We start from the raw sequence: 19,770 nt of genomic DNA, 5'->3' as shown, positions 1-19,770 counted from the left end.
ATATCGCTGCCGTCAGGCAGAAACCGTGTATCTCAATATTTCATCTTTTTATATGGTTTCATAAATGAACGCCTTGTTTCATATGTTTGACGTGGGAGCAGGTCATGCAAAAGTTGTGAAAATAGCAGTACAACACATTGTGAACTTATAGATCTGCCATTTCTGCTATTTAGAGATGAAAAATAGCTATTAATGATCATCACAGTTTACCTAATACTAATACATTGTGGCTGTGTGTTGCTTTCAGTTCTACTGTTGTTCTCGTCCAGCGCTGAGGTGTCCATTACGAGGAAGAATTTATCTCTTCCGATGCTTTTCTTAAAAAAAAAAAAAAGATCCTTCTCCTCTTTCCCCTTTTGTTTGTCCCAGGTAATTCTATCCGACGGTCGTTGCGTTTAAAAGCCAGGGCCCGTGCCGATCTCTATTCCGTGTGATATATTCCCTTTCGGCCGGCACAAGATGTAACCTTTCACAATAGGGAATCCATTTCCCTTTCCTTTCAGTCAAACATGATGGATTTTGGTCTCAGATGCCAGGGCTGCTCAAGGGAGTTGCTGGCTAGCAGCCTTTATGGCGATGATTGAAAGTGAATGCCTTAAATCTTGGCACCTCGCTTCACCCCTGGAGAAAACGAGTGGCTGAGCTGTTCTTCCTTGTTTTAACCCATTCAGAACGGGTACACATTTTGTGTTTCATTATTTTATGCTTTAACTATTGAAAAATAGCAGATATACAAGCTCACAGCGCGGCACCGAGTGCCGCGCTGCGAGCTTGTAGATCTGCTATTTTTGAAAAATCGCGAAAATTTTGACCCGATTCTATACGTGTCTTTTGAATCCTTCTAAGATTTTTGGAAAAAACCTATGTTTCTATGTCAGCAATCTGGCCAGCCATCGTCAAAGAAAAGGTCCTTTTCACTTCAACTGGGGCTCAGTTAGTCTGTTCTTGAGAGACTACTATGTCAGTGGTTCTCAAACCTTTTCATGTGAAGGACCCCCAAAATGATATTTATTTGGCCACGGACCCGCATCTCAAAATATTTAGTTCCAGGGACCACCCAGAAGCAAAATTTGAGTTACAACCGTTCGCTTTGAAAATACATATATTCAAAGATGTGCACGCATTTTCATGACTTTTTCAAAAATAGCAGATCTACAAGCTCGCAGCGCGGCACTCGGTGCCGCCCTGTGAGCTTGTATATCTGCTATTTTTCACTGGTTAAAGCAGTCAATAATTCTAGGCCTAAATGTTTTAATCTCTTTTCCTCCTCTATATCTCTGCAGCTCATGCCCTAGCTTCTCATCTCTCGCTCGGTCCTCTGTCTGTCTCCGCCTCGGCATGGATCCGTCTCTGTCTTGTGCCCCTATGCGTCTTCTTTTCTTTAAATAGCTTAGGGTTTTTGTCCTCCTTCTGTCTTTCTGTTTGTCTGTTTGTCTGTCACACTCGGTGCCTCTCTTTCGCAAGAGGATTTACAGCTGAGACGATGGATATTGTTCCTGGGTGTACAGTGCATGAGCGTGTTGGGTGAGGGATTGATAGTGTGTGGATGGATGTGGGTGTTTGTGCGTGCGTGCGTGCGCTACGTGTGTGTGTGTGTGTGTGTGTGCGTGCGTGCGTGCGCTACGTGTGTGTGTGTGTGTGTGTGTGTTGTGTAGAGGCCACACGCCAGGTTTCCGGCTAATGAATCTGGCTGTGAGCTGCAGACAGACAGAGACTCCCACCAGGGTTTCCTCTGGCATCCAGGCCCACCAGACAGAGCAGTTATCTAAATTCTTCACTGCTCTCTCTGCAGTAAGTAGCCTCCTTTACTGACCGACACGCTGAAGAGATAACAAACAGTGTAAACACGCCCCCCCGCTCCCAAGCCCCTTCTCCTATTCACCACCAGCGCAGTATAGCTGCATCTTCTTGGGCATGGTGCACCTTGTCGTGGACAACAGCGCACTCCTCTATGGGGCCAGGTATTCAGACATGTATTCTCACACAGCCTTATTGTCTGCTCGTCTCTTGGCTGAATGCACTCTTGAGAATAGTTGTGGGTTTGATGTGTGGTGGGTGGGATTTTAAAGCACACACACACACACACACACCAAACACAATCCCAACAGGGGTAAACCCTATATTGTCGCTCCAGTATTCCTCTCCAGACGCCGGCAGGCGGATTTTGTAGCGACCATATTGTACCACAGATGTATGGGTGCTGAGATTAGAGGAAGTAAACAATACATCCATCAGATAACCATCTCCTACCAAAAACACCCGTTCTGAGATTCAACCATCTCCCGGACATTCTATCTCTTTTCTTTTCTTCTCCCTCCCTTTATTTGTTTGTCTCGCTCTCTCTCTCATTCCCTCTCCCGTTCTCTGTCTCTCTCTGTGCTTCTCTCTCTCTCTTTATTTCTAGAGACAGACCAATATATCAGCCATCATTTGACTTTTTGTGATGACGATGATCGGAATCGGAGATTATACGGCCGGTGTCGATGTGTCCTGATTTTTAAGCTCTTTTAACCTGCCATCCCTATTTCGGTTTTATAATCATGGGAGAAACATCAAGACTTCTTCAAAAATAGCAGATCTAGGGGTGCCCGCTGGCCTAGTGGTCAAGGCGCATACCACATACTAGGCTATGATGCCTGCTGGCGTCGCCGGTTCGATTCTCGATCCGGACGGCCTTTGCCACATGTCATTCCCCATCTCTCCCCCCATTTCCTGTCAGTCTACTATCCTATCAAATACAGGCATAAAAAGCCCCAAAAACAAATCTTAAAAAAAAAATAAAAAAAAAAAATAGCAGATCTACAAGCTTCAACTCATTGTGAGCTTGTATTTGGCTATAGTGGCATGACATTGAAAGTTTCTAAAAACTCTAATATAAGTGTTTCATATTGATTAGAATTGATTTAGCACTTTTGGACAAAATATCGGCCAGACATCGGCAGTCTGTGGTCTAGGACAGGGGTTTTCAAAGTGGGTGACGGGGCACCCTGGGGTGCCGCGACGGCAGTCCAGGGGTGCCGCGAGATAATTTGATAATATTTGGAATTTATTTGGACACTTGAAGAAATATTTAGTATCATTTTAATTTAAACATGAAGTACACAGTTATTTTCAGTCAGTTCTAACCAAAATGGCTATTATCTCAATGTTTTCCTCGCAACATAATCACTAAAATATCATTACTGTCAGGCAGAAACCTCTGTCACACAAAACTAGTGAAAAAACAGCCGATCTACAAGCACACAACGCCTCGCATCGCAAGGCGGTGTGTGCTTGTAGATCTGCTGTTTTCACTAGTTTAGTACATTTTATAGATGATAAATACAAAACGAACGATTTTGGACATACAAGGTTTCCACCCGACAACGATATATATGCTATAAATATAAGGTGCTGGGAGTGAAAATTATAATGTAGGGGTGCCTCGGATTAAAAACATATTCATGGGGTGCCCTGAGACAAAAAAGTTTGGGAACCCCTGGTCTAGGACACTCCAAAATCGGGCATCGAACCTGGCATCGGTCAGGCCCTACTGTACTTTCTCCCGCTGCGCCAGCCAGGGGCATTGGGTGCGGCGTGTTCTGCAGTCAGCGTGAGGACGGGCACTCGTCCTCTGTGGCCGCCCCTGAGGGGCAGGGCGGTGGGGAGGAAGTGACAGAGAAGGATGGGAGAGGAGGAAAGGGCTGGGAAGGGTGGAAGGACGGACAGAAAAGAGTGGAAGGATGGGTGGAGGAGGAGGCTCAAGGTGGAGCCTTGTGAAAGTTCAGTCGTGTGGGGAAGGGAAACTGCCAGAGAGCCATTACCCGTTTAGAACGGGTACACATTATTGTCTGTCATTATTTGATGCTTTAACTATTGAAAAATAGCAGATATACAAGCTCACAGCGCGGCACCGAGTGCCGCGCTGCGACCTTGTAGATCTGCTATTTTTGAAAAAATCTTGAAAATTTGAATTTTTGACCCGATTCTATAAGTGTCTTTTGAATCCTTCTAAGGTTTTTTTTTGAAGAACCTATGTTTCTATGTGTCAGCAATCTGGCTATAGCCATCGTCAAAGAAAAGGTCCTTTTCACTTAACTGGAGCTCGGTTAGTCTGTCCTTGAGAGACTACTATGTCAGTGGTTCTCAAACCTTTTCATGTGAAGGACCGCCAAAATGATATTTATTTGGCCACGGACCCCCATCTCAAAATATTTAGTTCCAGGGACCCCCCCCCCCCCCCCCGAAGCAAAATTTGAGTTACAAACGTTCGCTTTGAAAATATATATACATTCAAAGATTTGCACACATTTTCACAACTTTTTTTCAAAAATAGCAGATCTACAAGCTCGCAGCGCCGCACTCGTGCCGCGCTGTGAGCTTGTATACCTGCTATTTTTCACTGGTTAAAGCATTCAATAATTCTAGGCCTAAATGGATTAAACCTGAGCTTCGCACACACACGCGCACACACACACACGCACAAAGAGGCACGCAGGCACTCCAGTGCCAGACGGTACTCCTGACATTATCAAATAATTTACATCAATAAAAGTTGCTGACGACGGACAAGAAAAGACGTGGGGAACGGTGTGTGAGTTGATGGCGGTGATATAAAACAGGACTTTCAGATGCAAATTGAATCGGTGAAAAGTCGGATGGGATCGATCTCCATGAAAGTCTAATAAGCGGGGATGTGTGCTGTGATAGAAAACCAAAGAGTCAATATTAGCACAGGGCTGTGGGAGAAAGCCTCTGAGCTGGGAAAAGATCAGAATAGATAGAGCTAATGTGGGAGGACAGTGTAAAGCTCTGTCTCCCCCCTCCCACCCACTCTCTCTCTGTGTAGCTCTCTGTCTCTCCTGCTCATTCTTGTTTCTGTTTAACTGTCTGATAACTGTTGCGAGACTGTACTTATATTCACTCATACTGTTGATCTGGGTTCCCCAATTAGTTTTCCCCAAGGGCCGAATTATGTCTAGGGTACCAAGCCGAGGGCCACGACATTGCAGGGGGCGACGGTGGCGTTCCCGCTACTCCAGCGACAGTTTTCGTCGTTGTCGGGTGAAAATCTTGTATGTCCAAAACCGTTCGTTTTGAATTTATCATTTTAAAAATGATTTAAACTAGTGAAAACAGCAGATCTACAAGCACACAACACCTCGCACCGCAAGCACACAACAGGCGTTGTGTGCTTGTAGATCGGCTGTTTTCACTACTTTTGTGCGACGGCCTTATATGATTTGCGAAAGAACGTACAAATTTGGAGATAACGAGATTTCCAGCCGACAACGACGATATACTAGTGTTGTTGCTGCTCTTATACCACCATTATTACTGGGGTTGGTGTGGGCCAGACAGTAGCCCCCCGCGGGCCGCAAATGGCCCGCGGGCCGCCTATTGGGGAACCCTGCTGTAGATTGTGTGAATCCAGATACTCACTGGAGAAGGTCTGTTGACAGACCTATACAGTATCGATTCTCATATTAACTGTTGATAGACTGTCACTGTACACATATCCACTCTTATATTCATTGTTGATTATGTACGTTCGACTATAAGTGCGCGTGAGTGAGTGAACCTGTTCTTTGCGCATCTCGAGAAACTGCCATGGCGTGCATCTCGCCATGGCCCATAGGGAGTGCGGTGCCCAACATCATGACGGTCGGACCGGCGGGTGTCCGCAACGGGCACATATTGATGACATCAGGGGCCTCTATAAAAGGGACACAGGCATTTAGACAAATACAGAGATCTCCAAATATAGGCATAAACACTTCCACAGACAGACAGATGGCCACAATGGGTTCTCTGCATAACAATACGCGGTCACCGCGTCCTAGTAATTCATTTTCAATGAGAGGCGGGCGGCTATTTTGGCCGTGCGGAGAAGTTTAGGGGCGGCGAGGCGAGCGGGCGCGGTCCCATGAAATCCCCGCGAGCGTGCTCGTTTGTGCATGCGCATGTGGGCGGCGAGAGCTGGATTGTGTTCATATTTGTGGAATACCGCGGCCACCGCTGATCCTAGCGGGAGACCCTGCGGCAACCGCAGCTCATCTGTAGGGCCCTTAAGACGGAGGCTCTTCTGTATATCCTCCCGATGGGAGCTCCTCACTGGCAGGTGAGCCATACAACAGCAGTGATAACACATGTGTGAGGGGAGGAATCAAATGGCGTAACGACTAAATTGAGGAGAAAAGGCTACTGTACATTCTTTCATATTCATGATAAGTTTCAAATGTAGTCCTATACTGGCCATGTTGAGGACCAACACAGTGCTCCGATTGGTGTAGAACATTAGTTCTATGCCAATTAGACCAATTGAAACACCGGTGTTGGTCCTCAACATGGCCGTGTAGGACTACAAATGAAACCCATGAATATTCTTTTTTCTTATAATTTTTATCCCACGATTTTGTAACCCATTTGTTCACCCAGTGCCAATTACCTATGTAATCCTGGGCTCTGCTCTCCCTCTGCCGCGCCTGGGGAGACAACGGACAAACCTCATGCTTCCTTCAATGCATGGGTAGTCCAAGTATTGAGCTTTGACTACAGTACTTTAATTCATAGTTCACTGTAGATTTATATTTATTGATAGACTGTTGCTACGACACCAGAATTTCACACTGGGGAACAATAACATTTTATCTAAAATGATCTCTTATCTTATTCACACCTTTGTCTCATTATCTCTTTTGTTTTGTGTCACTATTTCTCTCTCTCTCTCTTCTCAAAGAGCTGTAAATCAGTCCACCGTTGACTTTTCTTGTGCAGCTAATCTGGAACGCTGGATCAATGCGTTCAGGTTGCAATATTCATCAATCAGAAGATGTTGTATTAATCTCTTTGTGGTTGTATGACGGGCGAGATGAGAGGATATGGTACTAGTGCTCCAGGGGGTGTTGCACCAGTGATGTCTGGTTGGTCTTGTACGATAAGCTCAGGTTCCCAATTACCTCATCTATCTGGCTGTTTTATCTGCTTTACCAGTTCACGCTACACACACGCACGCGCGCGCACACACACACACACACACACACACACACACACACACACACACACACACACACACACACACACACACACACACTGTACACACACACACACACACACACACACACACACTGTACACACAGTCACGCACACACATCGTCCCAAAACACGGTTTTGTTCAAAGTAGCAGATTGTCTTTCATGGCTGCTCTCCTGGTCCAGAGTTGAAGTGTGCGCGTGTGTGTGTGTGTGTGTGTGTGTGTGTGTGTGTGTGTGTGTGTGTGTGTGTGTGTGTGTGTGTGTGTGTGTGTGTGTGTGTGTGTGTGTGTGTGTGTGTGTGTGTGTGTGTGTGTGTGTGTGTGTGTGTGTGTGTGTGTGTGTGTGTGTGTGTGTGTGCGTGCGTGCAGGTTGCAGGGTTGTTCAGTCTGATCTGAGGACAACGTGTCCCAGAGGTTCTCAAACAAACGTCAGTGTTGTTTTTCCTTATACTTTTAATTAAATAACACCCTGGATGATAAAGCAATTATTATTTGATTATTTGGTGTTGAGGTGAGAAACTGCAACACTTCAGAACGTGCAGAGTACACACACACCCAGGGACGTGCTGGCACATTGGGAAAAGCGGGACAACTCCCGAACGGCCGGTTCATTCCCGCCGGGTCCAGGCCGGCCATTTGGAAAAAAATAAAAATAAAATGTCGGCCTTCGTTCCATTTTGGGGGTTGGCCAGCCAACAAAGTAAATCGTCACTGTCTGGCAGAAACCTCGTATCTCCAAGTTTCATATTTGTAGATTTTTTCGCAAAGCAAAGCCCTGCTTCATCATACAAGGCTGTCGCACGAAAGTAGTGAAAACAGCAGATCTACAAGCACACAACGCCTCGCGGTGCGAGGCGTTGTGTGCTTGTAGATCGGCTGTTTTCACTAGTTTAAATCATTTTTAAAATGATAAATGCTAAACAAACGGTCTTGGACATACAAGGTTTCCACCCGACAACGACGAAATATAACTCATGTAATTGGCCCACTGGCTTGTCACTTTGTCATGATCTGAAATGACAAATCTTTGAGTAGCAGCAGCAGCGCTATAGAGAGAAGATCTCTCTCTATAACGCGCAATGAGGGCCTCTACAACTCTTTTTCCCGGGCTGAATCAGGGGCCCAGCACGTCCCTGTACACACACACACACACACACACACACACACACACACACACACACACACACACACACACACACACACACACACACACGACTAGCTAAAGACCACGTTCAAGTGATTTTGTGCCCTGTCAGGGGAGAACAGCAGATGTGGCTGAAGATGACAGGCGTTGTGTTGCAACGCTGTCTGACACAAAAGCCAAGTGATGTTTGTTTGCCAAACACGTTGGACTTTTACTTTTTCTTTTTTTGCAAAGCACTGCAACGTGTCGCGGCTTGCCAGCTGCTGGATTCCAAATGAGCTATAAAATGATGTGGCTGTAAACACGTTCAGACGCACGCGTGAGCGTGTGTGTGTGTGTGTGTGTGCAGGGGCGTCACAAGGGGTAGGAAAGTGGGACTGAGTTACCAGGGCCCAAGGTGGAGGGGCCCTAGTAACTTGAGCTATTGAAAAATAGCAGATATACAAGCTCACAGCGCGGCACCGAGTGCTGCGCTGCGAGCTTGTAGATCTGCTATTTTTGAAAAGTCGTGACAATGTGCGCAAATCTTTGAATATATGTATTTTTTAAGTGAACATTTGTAACTCAAATTTTGCTTCTGGGGGGTCCCTGGAACTAAATATTATGAGATGCGGGTCCGTGGCCAAATAAATATCGGTTTGGGGGTCCTTCACATGAAAAGGTTTGAGAACGACTGACATAGTAGTCTCTGAAGAACAGACTAACTGAGCTCCAGTCAAGTGAAAAGGACCTTTTCTAAATATTTTGAGTTGGGGGGTCCTTCACATGAAAAAGTTTGAGCATCACTGACATGAAAACGTAGGTTTCTTGGCACACATTTTCACGATTTTTCAAAAATAGCAGATCTACAAGCTCGCAGCGCGGCACTCGGTGCCGCGCTGTGAGCTTGTATATCTGCTATTTTTCAATAGTTAACATTCATGGGGGGCCCGCAGTGAATCCTTGTACCCAGGGCCCAGAATTTGGTGTGACGCCCCTGTGTGTGTGTGTGTGTGTGTGTGTGTGTGTGTGTGTGTGTGTGTGTGTGTGTGTGTCTGTGTGTGTGTGTGTGTGTGTGTGTGTGTGTGTGTGTCTGCACATACTGGATGTCTGTGTGCGTCAATGCGCTTTCTCCTCGGCCCCAAACGCTGTTCTGCGAGTGGCGACAGGTCTGTGAATTATGGGGGATAAAGTTGAGAAATGACAACAATGCAGCGGCGGGTATAGAGGTATTCAGGATGCACATTATGTCGAGAGAATGTTCGTATGGAAAGAGAGAGAGGGAGAGCGAGATGGTGGCCTATTTACTGGGCTCGGAGCCTGCTGTGTCAAAGTAATAACACGCTTGGCAGGGAAATAGTTATTTCGGAACATCTGGATACCTCTGCAGTTATGGAAGAGAGCAGGTGTTTGGGGAACAAGTTTACAGGAGTGCATGATCCAGTCAGGTTTTACAACTTGAAATATGCAGATACGACACAGAAACGCACGCACACACACACGCACGCGCGCGCACACACACACACACACACATACACACACACACACACACAACTAAGTACGGTATGTGCTCACGAACAAACACGCAACCAAGCATGTGCTCACGTACAACCACACACGGTTGGTTGGTTTTGTCTTAATTTGAGCCCACGCTATAGATGTCTCTGTTCAACAGAGTGTTTGTGTTTGCGTGAGTTTCTTTTTGCATGTGTGTGTGTGTGTGTAGAGAGAGGAGGGGAGTGAAAAAGCCTGGCCTAGTTACAAGGGATGAGGGTTTTGATCTTGCCCGCCACCTGAGGATTGCCTCCACAGGTAGCTGGGATGGAGTTCCTGCTGGGCACGCAGCATGGAACCACACAGGAAACTGTGTCAACACACACACGCGCACACACACACACACACACACACACACACACACACACACACACACACACACACACACACACACACACACACACACACACACACACACACACACACAGATCCCATCTCCATGAAAGAGTACTGGAATATTTATAGATCTCTTATCCGCTGCACCATTGCTAGTCAAATACGACCCATGATGACCTTGACGTGAGGGTGAAACCAAAACCGATCTTAAGGCCTGTCCATCCATACTTTGACCGAAACCGAAGATTTGGGTCAAAAGGTCCTTTTCCTGCACCTGCCTTCTTTTTACTTTTGTGGCTTTTATGCCTGTCTCGATAGGACAGTAGTTTGCCAGGAAATGAGGAGAGAGATGACACACAGCAAAGGGCCGTCAGAATCGGGACTCGAACCTGTGACCAGTAGCGCTTTCGAGGCCGGACGCGACCGGACGCCGTGTGGTCAATATATTCCCACATGAACGGGTACGCACGGACGGCACCGAACGGTGCACGAGCGTGTAAATGTGCATACCCCCCCGCGAGAGCCGCGACAACCCCCCACCCCGCGAGTCCGCGATAACTACAAGCTATACTTTAATCAGTGGCTACTACTTTGCATAACAGGTTTCTAGTGGTGAATGTGTGATGAGCGTCCTCAAGCCCAAGTCCCCCCAATTCATTATGGATATAGCCTACTTTCAAACCTAGGTTTCCAGCTGTGACTGCATGTGCAATGTGTCGATGTGTGTGTGTCCTCATACATGGCTCCATTACTGTGGTATTGTTTGAGATTCGTTCAAGGCAAACTTTGTTTCTCTATTGCAGTGCTGTGTTTTCTAAATTAATTAAATGAAAGTAGAAAATAAAATCTTAGGTAACAATGTAAATGTAATTAAGACTAGAAAACTATTGTTTTCCCACCGTTAGATTGCCTGTGACGCGCTGTCAGGCTACATTGAGCCTCGGTGCCAAGACCTCTACGCCAGCCGTCTTTGTTGAAAAGTTGTTTTTAGACCTGAGGCCGATTCTAGAAATGCCTTGTTTTTATAGAAACGTATATTTATTTAAAAAAATCACACCCGTGTGAACTGAGCGGTGGTTTACCCAAAAACTTTTTTTGAAAAAAAAAGGTTTTTGAAAAAAAAAAAAAAAAAAATTGAAAATAAAGGTTTTTGAAAAAAAAAGTTTTTTTGAAAAAAAAAAGTTTTTTGAAAAAGAAAAAAGTTTTTTGAAAAAAAAGGTTTTGAAAAAAAAAAAAGATTTGGAAAAAAAAAGTTTTGAAAAAACTCGGGCGTGCTCAAACAACAGTAATAACTGCGTATTACCTTACTGTACTTTACTGTACTGTATACTGTACCTCACTGTACTGTATACTGTACTCTACTGTACCTAACTGTACTGTACTGTACATATTCTGTGTATGAATTCTATGTGTTCTAGATCTATGAATTCTGTCTCCCCCCCCCCCCCCCCCCCCCCAGGCTAGTCTCAACAGCACCCTCTTACCCACCCCACCCCCCTCCCCCCTTCCCCCTGTGTGTGTGTGTGTGTGTGTGTGTGTGTGTGCGTGTGTGTGTGTGTGTGTGTGTGTGTGCCTGGCCTGGCCTGGCCTGAAAACAGCGCCCCTCCCTTAACATGTGTGGTCATAAAAGGTACTGTAGGCTACATACAGACAGACAGACACGGACGGAGACAGACATACCCACACACACGGCCACGTATAGGAGCGTTGTGACCACCGCTCAAAAATACAAAACAATTGTGTTGCTTTATACTGTACATACTGTAGCAAAAGAAATGTGTTCTCGTCCTGAAGGGAAACAAAAAGGGGTTCCCGTCTTGAAAATGTTTTCATCCATAGTCTAAAATCAAGGATCAAATTTAAAGAACACACAGATGAAGACATTCAAACTAACACTGACAGACTTTGTGGCTTATATACAGGGTTCCCACGGTAATGAAATTCCTGGAAATATTTTGAAATTAGAAAAGTTTTGGAATTGATCAAGGGTCCTGGAGGGTCCTGGAAAGATAGCTATGCATTGTCTTTGGTTATTGATTTTGTTGATACCTCTGAAATTACAAATTAAACATTGGTCAAATTGTCAAATATTAGAGGCAGACATTGTGAAAATAGCAGATCGACATGCTCACAACGCCTCGCGTTGCGAGGCGTTGTGAGCATCTAGATCTGCTATTTTCACAATAAAAACGTGTTATACAAAATTCCTCAACTTTTAGTGCTCGTCAGGGTGCCGGGGTCCCCAGTTCAAATATGATTTCAGGGGTCACGGCCTGAAAAGGTTGAGAACCACTGGCATACACTACCTGTCTTTGGGCACTGTGCATAGGAGTAAGTGACTCGTTATTGAGCTGAATTATTGTTATATAGTCCTGGAAATTGGGTTAAATATTCTGGAAAAGTTTTGGAAAAGTTTTGGAAATAAATTGTGTCGGAACCCTGTATATAAAATAACATGTTTTTATCTAGAAGAGGACCTGTATGTAGGCTGGTACAGCATTCCATTTTCGTGCCTCTTTAATTGAGAAGGCAGAATTGACTGAAAGAAGGTCTTCTTGTGACTCCTGTAATGTGATTTACATATTTACTTGTTGCCCAACACGTCAACCGAGTGAAAACATGACAAGGTTCCTTTGTTTCTGCATTCCGCCATTGATTGGTCACAAAAGTGGAGTTTGCATCAGCCCAGTAACTCTTCCACAGGGCCGCCACAAGGCCTTTTGCTGCCTGACTTGGGTGTGTGTGTGTGTGTGTGTGTGTGTGTGTGTGTGTGTGTGTGTGTGTGTGTGTGTGTGTGTGTGTGTGTGTGTGTGTGTGTGTGTGCGGGTGTGTGTGTGTGTCCCGTCCGCGAATTATGGGGTTAACTGCTCCGTCCGCGAATTATGGGGTTTACTGCTCTGCCAAGTTGATATTCCATAGTTGTTGAGTTGGGCAGGGATTAAGTTAATTCACATGAGGTGGAAAGATGTTGGATTCTTACTTGCAATGTATCAGATCAGATCAGTCTATGACCGTTGGATCTCCACTGGGTGAGTGTCTGTCTGTCTGTCTGTGAGTGAGTGAGAGCAGACTCAGAGTGTAGCGGACTGTGCTGCGGCCCCGCCCCCAGATCAAATGGATCGGCTTGGCTCTTCTTTTTTCTTTTCTCTCTCATTTTTTGGTGCCTTTTGGCAACGTGATGCCTGACACTCACTGTGCTCACTGCGCGTCATAGTGAGATCCATCCTGGTCGGTTGAAGAATATCACCTGAACCGTGAATGTGTGTATAAGGGTTTTTTATACTCGTACTGAGTCGGAGGTATCAGCAGAGGCTTGTCTCACAACGGGACAGAAGAGCACTCCTCTGGAACCCGAATTAAAGACTCTCAGATCCTATTAGAAAACCGCAGCAGTGCAAAGCGTGAACAATGAAGGGCTTTTATAGACCGCTGGGCGGACACCCGCCTGAATCTGCTTGGTGCGCGTGTGTGACTGCGCGCGCGTGTGTGTGTGTGTGTGTGTGTGTGTGTGTGTGTGTGTGTGTGTGTGTGTGTGTGTGTGTGTGTGTGTGTGTGTGTGTGTGTGTGTGTGTGTGTGTGTGTGTGTGTGTGTGTGTGTGTGTGTGTGTGTGTGTGTGTGTGTGTGATGCGTGCTCGCGCAAGCACATTGGTAGTAGTGGGCTAGTGGCCATCACTGGCATGGAGACAGTGGACATAAATCACATTGAGCTATCGAGCCTGGCCTTAATGAGGGACCATGTTGAAGTCAACTTTTCCTTTCCAGCATTTATGTGGGTCAGTGAGAATGCCGTGTGGATAGACGCACGCACACACACGCGCGCGCTCGATAAGCACGCACGTACAGTGTGCACGGCACGCGCACATACTCCCCCAGTCAGTGTCACGTCTGACTGTGTTTGCAGGTACAAACTGCAACGTGCCCCTCAGCAGCTCTATGGAGCAGCTTTCCTGGTCCTGACCATAGACTGTATAAAATATTTGGACAAAGCGAAGCCATTGGTTTCTATGCAGCGCAAATGACACAATATGGGTCCTTGGCATGGGTGTCGCCATCATAGTTTGTAAAGGCACCAGAGAATGCCCCGCAACTTTATCATCAATCTTAACATAAATGGGACCTTATTTTCACAAAACGCATATAATCGTGATTGAAAGGCAATTTTTTAACTAGCGATAGGAACCATAAAGTATTCATGAAAATGTTAATTAAGGTTAGAAAACGAAAGGGGAAAATGAATGGGGTCCAATGGAGAACAATTCTTTTTGCGATCGCCCGGGGGGGAAAACAGCACAACTATCGGCCAATCATAGGAAGTTTTAGTTCCGTATTGGAGTCATTTTAAATCAGCGGAACTATGCCCCTGGTCCTGACCCTCTCTCTCTCTCTCTCTCTCTCTCTCTCTCTCTCTCTCTCTCTCTCTCTCTCTCTCTCTCTCTCTCTCCCTCTCCCCTGGTCATGGCCTGATGTGAGTGTGAATGAGGAGGAGGAGGTGGGAGGTAGGGAGGGTGTCTTACGGTTACTGGCCGACGTCGGCGTGGGTGGATGTGTCATTGTTGTCACTGTCAATGAATGGAATTGAGGCATTAATGTGGTGTGTGTGTGTGTGTGTGTGTGTGTGTGTGTGTGTGCGCGTGTGTGCGTGTGTGTGTGTGTGTGTGTGTGTGTGTGTGTGTGTGTGTGTGTGCCCACGTCATTGCCATGGAAGTCATGACGATCATCCTAGATTCTTGGTCTATTCTTCTGGTCTCTTGGCAATCTTCCTCTCTATCTGCTTCAGTCATTATGACGGTCATTCATTCTCTCTCTCTCTCTCTCTCTCTCTCTCTCTCTCTCTCTCTACCAGAATGGGTTTGCCGCTCTGACATCACCCTCTGGCTTCACTGTGATGTCACTCCAACAGAATCCCTTTTATGCCCATATATGGAGTTCCCTGATGTCATCAATATTAATGATGCCCCGTTAGAGAGATCCCTGTGATGCCAGGGGGAGCAAATCCCTTTTATGCCCATATATGGAGATATGGAGATCCCTGTGATGCCAGGGGAACAAATACATTTATATGATATATGGAGATCCCTGATGTCCACAAAAATGATGTCCACATCCTTGTTGTCACATCACTGTCGCTTGTCGCCCTGAGGCGTCTTACTAGTAACAAGTAGTACATTTCATCAGAGGATGTTTGAAAGCACTAAATAGATTAATTTGTTTGTGTGGGCTTTGTTAACCTGTTTGTTATTGCCTCTGTCCTCCACACTGTCTTCCATTTTTCTGAGAGAAAATAAAAAGTTTATTCAGTTACATTTTTGTCACATGCCATTGACATTTCACACGATTTCTAGGCCATATGTGAAAGCCGTTCCTAACGGAGTGCACTCTTGACCGCATCATGTGTGCCGAGGACAGATAAAGTGCGACATAGTGCAGGTTAGCTGCTCCCAGATGGTCGTGGTATTTACCTGACATTTGCTGGCTGAATCACCACATAAAACCCGCTCTCCTGAGACGCCACTTTAGCTTTGTGTGGTCACTTTTCTTTGGCGTTTCTCGGTCAGTCTCTTCATGTCGATCTCTATCTCGTGGCTTTCTGCCTCGTCTTTCTTTTTTTAACACAGCAGCACTAGCAGTAGGCCTCCAAAGTTCTTCACTGTATTATCGTTAAACACTCACTTTTTTTCTCCTTCATTTTCTCTCACATTCCTCTGTAGTAGGCATTTCGCTAGTATGTACCCCCATTTGAAAAAAACTTCTCTAGGTCAGTGGTTCTCAACCTTTTCAGGCCGCGACCCCCAGAATAATCATATTTTAACTGGGGACCCCCACCCTGATGAGCACTAAGAGTTGAGGCAATACATTTTGTTTAACACGGTTCTATTGTGAAAATAGCAGATCTACATGCTCACAACGCCTCGCGTTGCGAGGCGTTGTGAGCATGTAGATCTGCTATTTTCACAATTTCTGCATCTAATATTAGACAATTTGGCCAATGTTTAATTTATCATTTTAGAGGTATTAAAAAGTCCTTAAATTATCACTTTAGAAATGTGAAGCTACCCTCTATACACTTCAACTTTATGTTGGTTTGTTTACTGTTGAGAGAGAAAACATTAAGTTAATCCTCTGGGGACCCCCCAAAATAATTTGTGGACCCCCCCTGGGGGTCCCGACCCACAGGTTGAGAACCACTGCTCTAGGTGCCGCTTTTAGGCTCTTAGGCGCCGTTCACACTGCGTTTTTGGCAACGTGAATAACGCAAAAGGAAAAGTCAGATAGGCCTTCCGTTCAGACGACAACGGCATTTTCGGGGGTTAAAAACGGAACTGGATCCGCAGATTTGGGTGGAAAAGCTGACTCCTCTCTCCCCTCGCGTCACCGAGTGAACGGCATAAACGCAAGAAGCAACAACGCACGTTAGGCTTTTTCTCTCCTATAAATAGATACAGAATACCCTCTTCAGAATTGTGCTTCGATGGCCGAGTGGTTAACGCATGGTATTTTTGATCCACGGGTCCCAGGTTCGCGTCCCGCTTGAGTCTCTTCTTTTCACCACCACAAACAACTTTTCTTTTTTGTTTTGCGGCCATAAAGTTATTATTATTATCCATGACGGAGGCGATGAGCCGACTCAGCGCCGTTATCGAGATATGTGAATAATGTAATAATAATAATAATAACTTTATATCACGAAAAAAAACAAAAAAGACGTCTGCGTTGGGCAAGCGGGGACGCGAACCCGGGGCTCACGGACCAAAAATACAATGCCTTAACCGCTCGGCCACCGAAGCATAACACTGAGGAGGGTATTCTGTATCTATTTGTAGGAAAGAAAAAGCCTAACGTGCGTTGTTGCGTCTTGCGTTTCTGCCGTTCACTCGTGACATGGACACTACATCATTTCGGCTTCATATGAACGCTTGATAAAAAGGCAAAACGCAACGGCAATATCCCGGGACCTCACCATTTTCTCTACAGAGCGTTGCCGTATGTACGGGGCCTTAGTCTTGTTTTTGTGTGCGTTTCTCCTCACCTCTTTCGCTTATGGCTCTTGCTCTTATTTCTCACTGGTTCCCTCCTCTCTGGTCCTTTCCTCAGATACACTGTAGTTTACACTTCCTGCCTGCTCCCATTCATTCTGTTGGACAGAAATGAAACAACCTTGTCTCTCTTTCTATAATTCAACCTGCCTGTGCTAGAAACATTGCCAGTGCCCTGCAGTTGTGTCATTGTCTTCCATTGACAATATCCACCCACACAAAATTACATTCTTTTCAATTTGAAACGCCCAAAGAGGCCTCTTGAGTGCATGAGACAGACAGGCAATTATCATTTTTTACAGTGCATATACCAACACACAATGTTCATTTTCTGCAGGTAATTGCCTGTTTCCAACAAACAACTTATTATGCAAAACATATTTTTTTCCCTTTTTAGATATCTATAGATATAATTTTTTAAAGCCATTTTTTCTCTCTTTTTTTGTTTTTGTTGCGTTTAAGAACGTAGCATCCCAATGTGAAAATATTTAGTGCGGAACAAAAAAAACAGGAGGGGGCATATTAGGAACCCTTGGGAATCCAGTCAACTAAATATAGGGTTTAGTGTTTAAGTACTACAGAGGCAAGCTTCTCAACTGACCTTGATGAGCGGACTTTGCAATTGTCTGCGACAGAAGGACAAAGACATTCAAAGGCTTGAATAATAGATCCTTGCAGTATAGTCTGAGAACAGCTCTTGAGAACATCAAGTAGCACTTTGGCAACACTAGACCCACCAAGCGTTCTCAAGGCTGTCATTACAGTAGGGAGCCTGTGATTTAAGGCGGGCTTCTCTATATGTGCGTTTCAGGGCGACAAAGACAGAGTGACAGAGAGAAAGAAGGAAAGAGAGCGAGACCAAACGTAAACTGGTGTCGAGAGGGCAAGAGGCAAGTTGCGATATTTCTTCAAATGTCTGTTCGTTTTGTGGAACTTAACAGTCTTTTACCCGGGGAGGATTTTTGAATTCCCTCTCACGTAAGTCAATCAGTCATGCGTGGAAGAGTTGGTTTGTGTGAGTGCGTGTGTGCGTGTGTGCGTGTGTGCGTGTGTGCGCGTGCGTGCGTGCGTGCGTGCGTGCGTGCGTGCGTGCGTGCGTGCGTGCGTGCGTGCGGTGTGAGTGCTTTTGTGACTGATGTACAACTTGTGTAAAGCCGTCACACCTAGTCCTCCTAGAGAAATGCACACAGAGAGAGAGAGAGAGAGAGAGAGAGAGAGAGAGAGAGAGAGAGAGAGAGACTGCTACACTAAATCCAGCCTGTCATTCAGCGCTCCAGCTATCGCCCTGGTTTTGTGTTGCCTTTTTTCCCTTTCTTAATCAGTTTGTCTTTCAACCGAGATGTCTTTGCAACCATCCCTCGCAGAGACATTGAATCACTAAAGATCCCATCATGATTTGACTGCTTTTGATCCCCGAGAGAGGCTAAAGGTCTGAAGCATTTGATATATCGGTGTACTGTATGGTGAAATTGCAATCCTTTGACTGCCTCGATTTTGAGAAGAGAAAGGAAGCATGTATTTTTGATGAGAGTGGATCTGACTGACATTTGGCTTCTGCTGAGGGAGACGTCGGCCGTGCCGGGCTTTTGAGACCAAATTCAAAATAAAACGTGACCTCTTCTCCACCTCATCTCAAGACGTGTTGTTTACTTGTAGACAGATGCTAAGTGCTGCATGTTAATTAGACAGATGCCAGGTGTCTGTGGTGTCTATTTCTTAGCGTAGTTAGTTTGTACCACATGGTTGTTCTTGGCAGTCTTAATTCCTTGACCATTTACCCTGTTTGAAGAATGTTGATTGAATATTCGAGATTGCGGAAGTTTACTCTGACCTTGCAAATGATCCTGGTTAAGTGTGTGTCTGTGTGCGTGCACGTCAGTGTTGATTTCGTCGACTAAAACTATGACAAAAATCTTTTGTCGACTGTGTTTTTTTCCGAAAACTAAATAAAAACTAAGCTGTGATGACTAAAACTAAGACTAAATATATTGACAATTTCGTCAACAAAAAATGAAAACTAGACTAAAACTTTAGGGAGGGACTAGTGGAGAAGGGAGTAATTTTATGTTTGGTTGCTCTCAGGTGTTGCGTGCTGAAAATAGCAGATCTACAAGCTCACAACGCGTCACAGCGCGACACGTTGTGAGCTTGTAGATCGCTATTTTGAGCACGCAACCAAGTGTAAAATCAGTCATTATGATGCCATCAAGGCCTGCCAAAATACATTTTAGTAGACTAAATCAACTGCAGATTTAGCCGCCTAAAATCGTATGACTAAAATTAGACTAAAACAAAATCTTTTCAGGTGACTAAATTATGACTGAAACTAAAATACATTTTTTTCAAAAGAGTATGACTAAAACAAAATCCAAATTTGCTGTCAAAAACAACACTGGTGCACGTGCGTGCGTGCGCGAGAGTGCCACCATTTGTGCATGCATTATGTCTAGGCTAATTCTGTTTGTAGGGCTCCTCATCACCAGCACAGAGACACCTTAAATGAATTGCATGGCAAGAGTGAAAACGAGTGAAAGATTGAGTTGTGCCTTCATCTGCCTTCACCAATCCTTGTAGTCCGAGCTTTTCGTGCACAAATCATGCACTTTATGATAGAAGCGTGACATTTGGCACACAGCTAGAACATGCCATATGGAACATTTTTGGCTATAGGGGCATCGCAGATACCGTATGTCTTGGGAAACTTGTGGGA

The 19,770-nt window shown here is 45.3% G+C and overlaps 1 protein-coding gene across 1 annotated transcript in view; it reads left to right on the top strand.

Moving 5' to 3' along the window:
* Positions 1-1,914: 1,914 nt before the first annotated feature.
* cemip (cell migration inducing hyaluronidase 1) overlaps positions 1,915-19,770 on the top strand; it is a gene marked incomplete at its 5' end in the record, with an annotated part of 198,681 nt that continues 180,825 nt past the window's right edge. The window contains 2 exons of the mRNA XM_080729340.1: positions 1,915-1,961; positions 3,588-3,745. Coding sequence (XP_080585466.1) covers positions 1,915-1,961; positions 3,588-3,745 — 205 coding nt within the window. The remainder of the gene's footprint in view (positions 1,962-3,587; positions 3,746-19,770) is intronic.

The sequence above is a fragment of the Nannobrachium achirus genome, assembly GCF_963921795.1.
Source record: "Nannobrachium achirus genome assembly, chromosome: 7".
In the NCBI taxonomy this organism is placed as follows: Eukaryota; Metazoa; Chordata; class Actinopteri; order Myctophiformes; family Myctophidae; genus Nannobrachium; species Nannobrachium achirus.
This window is presented reverse-complemented; position numbering and strand designations above follow the sequence as displayed.